General features: G+C 43.7%; 1 protein-coding gene and 1 pseudogene across 1 annotated transcript; both read left to right on the top strand.

Annotated features, from left to right (window-relative positions):
- The first annotated feature begins 2,790 nt into the window (after positions 1 to 2,790).
- On the top strand, positions 2,791 to 3,387 carry LOC147611319 (expansin-A15 pseudogene; annotated as a pseudogene).
- Positions 3,388 to 5,810: 2,423 nt separating this feature from the next.
- On the top strand, positions 5,811 to 7,703 carry LOC147611318 (uncharacterized). Its single transcript, XM_086784862.1, has one exon. It carries the CDS (start codon positions 5,811 to 5,813, stop codon positions 7,701 to 7,703), a length of 1,893 nt encoding a protein of 630 aa, XP_086640988.1.
- Positions 7,704 to 7,943: the final 240 nt, after the last annotated feature.

The following is a 7,943-nucleotide window of genomic DNA, read 5'->3' as shown; positions in this document are numbered from 1 at the left end:
TTTGCTGCTAATGCCTTCTCTAGTGCTGCAACATGATGATACCGAACAAAGGAAACAATAACAAACTGAGATGGCTGAAAGGATATTCTAGAGACACCATCAAGAACCATTGCAAAGTTTGTAGAAGACCATTTACCTTCTACAATCAAACTATATGTGGCATCTATAATGCAAAAACCAATAGAGAGTGTCATCGATAAATTCAAACCCCTCCAGGCTATTACCTACACTCATGACTCTCCATGGAAAAGAAACTTTTAAAGATCAAGTACCGTTATTTTGAGAAACAATCCAATGAACGCATCCCCTAGTGATGCTAGAGAAATAAGGTGTCTCCCTGGAGCTTCAACTCTAGCCAAGGTGAATAGCTGTTGTTAAATAGAGAGCTGTAGATATTCTCAGTGATGGAGTTGGAGACACAATCATCCCATGTACTTACATTTGAGCTAGGATCATCTTGTTTAAATACCTTCACAAGCTCCTTAAGTGAATATCTTCATTTGCTTTATCTCTTGAGCTCATGCGGTAATGTCAAAAACGTTGTTGTGTTTGGCATGCTTCACTAGGGCAATCTTTCCCTATAATAGCTCAGATTGTATGAGCTTCACATCTGTGTCCTCGAGCCCTCGCAAGCATCTAAAAATAGAAATGCTAGGCTGCACCCAGATGGTTCAGCATGTTGCTTATCAAGGATGTCTATCTATACATCATAGATTTTGGTGTCGTAAAGGACCATGTGTGAATCTCTATTGCCAAATGTCAAAGTGTTGAAGGTGATCTTTTCCACACCCACAAATTCCTAAAGATCACAATAAATTTTTAAATTTAGTAGGCATACCAATGCAAAGAGATCGTGGGTGAGAACGAACAAAGTTTGAAAATTACATCCCAAAGCTTTCTGCTTTCATGGCCAACGTGTACTCCAGCCTTTGGCTTCATTGGCTTTGAGTAATCCAACCATTTCTCGCGTGAATGTTTTAGGATACCCATGTAAGGTTGAGTCTTCGTCACAATCTGCACCTCGATGTTCTCCATCCTAGATGCCCACACGGCAACCTCTTTGGGTGCATCGACAATGATCCTAGAAATTCTTCTTTCATAAAAAACTTTTCTCATGGCATACTTCTTGCTTGTATTGTGCAAGAAATCTCTAGCTGCCTGGCCTTGAATGCCGTACAAATATCTTCATAAGATATTTGACATATGCATCTGATAAAGGACTACATTTGTAAGCATTCGGTGTGTGAGGTTGCAATGCCGGTGCACAGAGATTAAGGCAATTCTGCACCCCAAACTTAAAGTACTGCTCTATTCCCACATAGCCATCAAGACTAATTTAGAGGTCTTTGCAACATGCTTATATCAAGCTCTTTCTCCAGCAAGGTTGAACCATTGGAGTCAAGTAAAGCACTTGAAGCAGGGTCCTGCCACAATGGGTACATTAATACTAGCAGATAGTATAGGCTCCATTGTTGCTTGGGACTCTAGTTAAGCAATTTGTAAACCAAATTCTTAAGCAACTTGTACTTCAGTACTCTCTATTGCTTGCACTTTTGTGTTGATCATTACTCTTAAATTGTACCTTCATGATTTCTCTTTATTACGACGGCAATAAACAATGCCGACCCGTAACATCTGTATTGTAATAGGTATTGAAGCATTCTGACGCTGGACATTGAGATCTACCACCTGGACCCGGATTATGGAAGGACGTTGCTTCTTGGAGAGTGTGCAGGCCAAGTTGGCTGCCCTCCCTACAGCCCCCATGAACTCTCATATGCTATTCACCCTGTTTTGTGGTTGTATCATGGTTGGTTGTATCCTGGTCGTATGGATTCACCCGTCTGGTACTATGGTTTCTCCCTGGATGCTCTCCATGCTCCAGCTGATGTAATTTTTGTTCTATTTTAATTCAATTCACCGCGCTTATGGAAATATATATATATATATATATATAAGAAAAGCTTTTAAAGGTAATTGAAACTCCACTGCTCGGATACGTGCACCTGTGTTTAAAAAAACCGACACCGCTTATAGCCTGCAGGGGGCGATGTGGCTGGAGGCCCAAGCTGCCGGCCGGGGCAGTAGCCTACATATAAGCGAGTAGAGTAGGTAGACGTAACATGGCACATACGACGACGGCTGCCGTTGGACGTTCTGCACGCACTCGTCCTTGTCGTCGAAGGAGACGTCCCGGTCCGCCTCTATGTTGCTCATCCAGCGGAATGAAATATGGGCTTCCGCCGAGCTGCTCTCACCTCCGATCATCTCTCGCATGTCTGATTGCGTTACTCGAGTGGGCCTGACGGTTTGTGGTCTGATTGGAGTCTGAACGTGGGTCTTGGGTCTGATTGGAGTCTGAACGTGGGTCTGACGGTTTGTGGGTGAACTTTGAATTAGCGCTGGTGTGGTGTGGACGTGGAGACGCGCATTGTCCGTCGCTGCAAAAAGGATCACCTTCCATAGCATCCATGTTACCCCCAAATCGACGTCGGTCCCACAGCTGCGGCACCAACCAACCACGACTCGTTGCAGAGCCTTGCCTTGTCCTCCTTCCTTCCTTCAAGCTGCTGCTCACAGTCTGAGCTCTCGCGGCTTCGAATTCCCCCTCCCCCCATGCTCATATATAATTAATTAAGGAGTCCACCCGCAATTACTTGCTCCTCATCCGCAGCCAAGCCAATTAGCCAACGCAGCCAAGCCGTTATTTATGAGCTGTTATTGCCATTGCAGTCCGCATGCTATAGCTGATCAACCCTTGAACTGAAATTGAGATCATCGATTGATGCTATGTGTCCTTGCGGCACCAACACCGCGGCCCTCGGCACGGCGCTTTTCAACGCCGGCCTTAGCTGCGGCGCCTGCTTCGAGATCAAGTGCGATGCGGCCGCCGATCCCGAGTGGTGCCTCAGCGACGCCTCAGTACTGGTCACCGCCACCAACCTCTGCCCGCCCAACGACGCGCTGCCCAACAGCGCGGGCGGCTGCATGGTGCAACCCCCCGCTGCAGCACTTCGACATGGCGCAGCCGGCCGTCGAGAAGATCGGCGTCTACAAAGGCGGAATCGTGCCCGTGCTCTACCGGAGGGTTCCGTGCTTTAAAACGGGCGGCATCCACTTCACCGTGAACGGCCACTCTTACTTCAACTTGGTGCTCGTCACCAACGTAGGCGGAGTTGGGGACGTCCGCGCCGTCTCCATCAAGGGCTCCAAGACCGGCTGGCAGCCCATGAGCAGGAATTGGGGACAGAACTGGCAGAGCAACGCCCTGCTGGACGGCCAGAGCCTCTCCTTCCAGGTCACCCCACCAGCGACGGCAGGACTCTCACCTCCTATGACGTCGCCCCCGCCAACTTCGGCCAGACCTTCAGCGGCGACCAGTTCTAAGATATTATTCACCACTCCAACTAGCTTAGCTTCATGTGCGCCACCCCGCGCCAACACCACCTCGGCTTGCTGGTGGTTGTGATCTAGCAAGTACTGTAGATTCGCATGCTGAGGCAGCAAAGCCGCCCGCTGCTCCGCATTCTCTAATGTATTTTAGATCGCTCTCATCCATGTCTTGCGTTAGTCCAAATGTAAAAATATGAAGTTTGGAAATAAACTGCAATGCAAGACTGTTCAAGACGTAAAAAAGAACCTCCTTAGATTTACAAAGAAAAAGGGGAGAAGGGGACCACGAACGTACTCAAGAGGGACTTGGGAAGTCACCTCATAGCCTCATATTTTAACGTGAGTATATATCATTGAAAAAAAAAAAAACCTCCACAATAGGTCCCTGCGGCTCCACTACCCTGGATCTCAACTATAGACGACCCCGCATTCTGCGTGGACCCATCTCACCTGCCGTCCACACCTGAACTCGCGCCACCTGCACCTGGCCCCGTGGCACCTGCCCCCGTTAGCTGGGAGTCGGGACCAGGGTTCCGGAAAAGTCGGGTTCGCTTCAACCTTGGGCCGGTTCAGATTGCAAATACCTGTTCATCTAGAGTCAGGGAGGAAGTCCTAATTTGTTCAAAAATTCCATGAAAAGGAAGTCGTAATTCGTAATTATATCCATAAGTCGGATTGAACCTCGTTGAGCTTTTTCGAAAGGGATTCCGGCCGGTTCACACTAGCACTAGGAGGATTAATTTATATAGTATATAATATATATATTATACAATATAGTATATAATATATATTATACTATACTTAATATTAGTATATAGTATATAATTTATAGCTTTATAGTAATACTGTGTGGAGGGAGGCGGCCGTTATCCATATCTCGAGGGAAGAGTTCTTTCTCTCTCTCTCTCTCTCTCTCTCTCTCTCTCTCTCTCTCTCTCCCCGTTGCACACATCCAAGCGTTTCATTGCAGGTAAGCATTTTCGTTTTTTTTTGCTTTGGAGCTTGTCTGCAAAGAGGAGTTTTCCTTTGCTGTAGAGACAGAGGTCGACTGTGAAGAGAGAGAGGCGGCTGGAGCTGTGGGGGACTGAGGGTCGGCTGGAGCTGTGTGTCTGCAGCTATCTGGAGCTATGGAAGGCTAAGGCCACAGCCGGCCGACAGCTAGCCCACAGGCAGCCAGCCAGGCCAGCACACAGGCAGCGGCCAGCCAGGCCAGCGCCGTCGGCGGCCAGCCCACAAGCGGCCAGCCAGGCCAGCGCAGCCGATGGCCATCCCACAGGCGGCCAGCTAATCCAGTTCCGGCGGCCAGCCCATAGGCGCAGCCAGGAATTTTTTTCATTTTTATTTTTATTTTTTTATTTTTATTTTAATTTTATTAAAAAAATTTAAAAAAAATCAAATGAACAACTCTGAGACTCTCTCTCCCAGCAGCGGAGAAATAATCCCGGCAATAAAAAAATCTAGGCAATAATTTTTTATGCTCTCCTCGAATTTGCAACCATATCAACTTTCAAGATACGAACTTTGGTTTTTGGACCTTGGTGCTCTCCTCGAATCTGAAACCATATCTCAGGTGCCTTGCCTTCTTCCTTCAACTCTCCAAATTTTTGTTTTTTTCATCTTTACGCTTGTGCTTTTCCCAAGTTCGATCCCATTTATAATAGCTGATTGCTTTCTCTTGTATAAACTATGTTTAGATTGCATGCAAGAGAGGACATTATTATGTGTGTTTGTGTGTGTGTGTGTGTATCTATGTGTGTGTGCGTGCGCGCGCGTGTGTGTGTGTGTGTGTGAGGCCCTTATTATTTGTATAGAAATCCATTTGTGACTAAGGTATATACATGCGTAATGCAAGAGAGAGAGAGAGAGAGAGAGAGAGAGAGAGAGAGAGAGAGAGAGAGACCTTTTCATGTAATACATGCTTGTGTGTATTCTACTAAGGTATACATGCATAATGAGAGAAAGAGAGGGAGAATCAAACCTTTTCATGTAATACATGCTTGTGTGTGTGTGTGTTGTGTGTGTGTGTGTGGTAGAATTTCTTGTGTGCATTTTACTAAGGTATACATGTATAATGAGAGAGAGAGAGAGAGAGAGAGAGAGAGAGAGAGAGAGACCCAAACCTTTTCATGTAATGCATGCTTGTGTGTGTGTGTGTGTGTGTGTGTATGTGTGAGTGTGTGTGTGTGTGTCATAGATATTAGAAGTTCTTGTTCCTTATGTATAATACATGTGCATGTGTGCGTGTTTTTCGATTCATGTATGTACTATGCTTGTTTATCTATCTAGGCATACCTTAAGGCTTGTAAGTTGTGTGTGTGTGTGTGTGTGTGTGTGCGTGCGCATGCGAGGTTCTTATTCTTTTGTATTATCAAATTGTAGAAAAGGTGTCTATTTTGAGGTAAGGTTTATGCTTCATCATGGCACCTAAATCAAAAGATAAAAGACAAGGTACACTTCTTACTTGGGCTAGCATTGATGTAACTAACATTTCTAAAAAGGCTAAAAAGGTTGTTGAGAATGAATCTGGTCCATCATCAGCTTGTGTGAGTGTTGCTAATGTTACTGATGAAGCCTTGAAGTGTATGTCTCTTGAAGAGACGGCGGAGTATGATCGGAAAAATGAAAGGTGTGCACTCTTTCAAAAAGAATGGCTAGATGATTATAAGTGGCTCGAGTATGATGATAAGGAGGTGAAATTATTTTGCAAATTTTGCTTCAAGTATCCTCATCCACATTTTGCGTATTCCAAAGGTGGATCGATAAACTTCAAGGTAAGTAATTTTAAGTCTCATGCACAAACTGATTGTCATAAGGCAGCTATGAATGCCGTGCTTATTGAGAATAAAGATTGCATTCAAAATAGTATGCAAAAAGTAGTAGAGATAAAAGATCAAGCTTTATTATGTTTGTTTAGAGGTGCATATCTCATTGCAAAGAGAAACATGGCATTTGCAGATTTTCCTCATATCATAAAATATGTGCAAGATTGTCATGCTCCATACACTACTACTCTATATAATGATGATAAAGCATGTGCTGAGATGATATTTTGTATGGCAAAGTGTCTTATGGATTTTACCATAAAGAAGGTTGCAGCTAGTCCATGGTTTGGAGTTTTAATCGATGAGTCTAATGATATCTCTCAACATGGTCACATGGTCATTTATCTTTCTTATCTTGAGAGTGCTTGCATTCCAAAAATGAGCTTCTATGGAATTGTGCGTGTTCATGATGGTACTGCTAAATCTATTTATGAGGCGATTCTTGAAGAGCTCAAGAAAATGAACCTTGATTTTTCTAAATTTGTTGCTTTTGGGTCTGATGGATGTGCTACAATGGTAGGAAAAGATAATGGAGTTCAAGCATTGCTTAAAAAACATGTGAATCCTTTCTTGACTTCGATACATTGTGTAGCGCATCGTGCTGCTTTAGCAGTATCAAATGTGGCCAAAGAGATGGAGTATTGCAAAAAGCTTGACAAACTAGTCAATGTTATTGCAAGCTACTTCAATGGAAGTTCCAAGAGATTAGAGGGCCTTGAAATCATGCAAGCTGATCTTGCATGCCCTATTCTTCGATTGGAACACACATTTGATATTAGATGGCTAAGTAGTTATCGAGCGGTAAGTAGAGTTGTGAAATCTTTGGATTCTATTCTTACCATTACAAAGACTGAGGCCCCTCATATTTACCGTGATTTATCAGATTTTGAGTGTCTTTATTGCTTGCATTTTATGGCTGACATTTTAAGAGGATTAGCTACTTTGAGCCAAATGTTCCAAAAGAAATTTGTTGATGTCACTACTGTTGAAAGTCTTGTACACAATGAGATTGCTTGCATCAAACAATATTATGTGGATGCCCCAGATGTTGATATAAATGCTTATACATATGGAGTGAATGGATATGCTTTACTTCCAGAGTATGGTCCTGAAAAAGGATATTTATATGGTTTGAGAAATGCTTTGCATGGTAATAGAATGTATGATCATGATTTGACTCGTGATTTGTTTGTGGAAGATTTGAACAGAGCATTGGATTTTCAAATATCTTTTCCAAATGCTGTGATTGAAAATTTAACTTCTAGGTTTGATGACAACTCTGTGTTGAGTTGTATGAAGGTGTTGGTGCCTGCACAACATCCATTGTTAGAAAGGCCTTTGAAAACCTATGGCATCAATGAGGTTGATCGAATATGTAAGTTCTATGGTTCCTCTAAAAAGCTTCATGTGCAAGATTTTAATGCAGTGATCAATCTTGAGCAGTTCAAAAAGGAGTATACAAAGTTCAAGCATCAAGGGATTGGGTGAGGTATAGTCTCCCAGAGGTAACTTCATCTATTACATGCAACTTCATGGACTTGGCATTGGCCAAGAAACTCTTAGTTCAGTGGACATTGAGGGTGGGTGGTAGTATATGTTCACTGCCCACCTCTCAGCATATATCTCACATTGATGTATGGTGCGCATTTGTACATCTCCCATTATGAGGAGAAGCCATTGGTGCACATATCTTTAATGGAAACCCCAACTTAGATGCTAGAAGGAGTC

This window comes from Cibotium barometz, chromosome 47 (assembly GCF_041138505.1).
Source record: "Cibotium barometz isolate CiBa-2024 chromosome 47, ASM4113850v1, whole genome shotgun sequence".
Classification (NCBI taxonomy): Eukaryota; Viridiplantae; Streptophyta; class Polypodiopsida; order Cyatheales; family Cibotiaceae; genus Cibotium; species Cibotium barometz.
This window is presented reverse-complemented; position numbering and strand designations above follow the sequence as displayed.

Excerpts from the sequence above, each read along its gene's own strand:
- LOC147611318 (XM_086784862.1), top strand. The coding sequence starts at position 5,811 with ATGGCACCTAAATCAAAAGATAAAAGACAAGGTACACTTCTTACTTGG.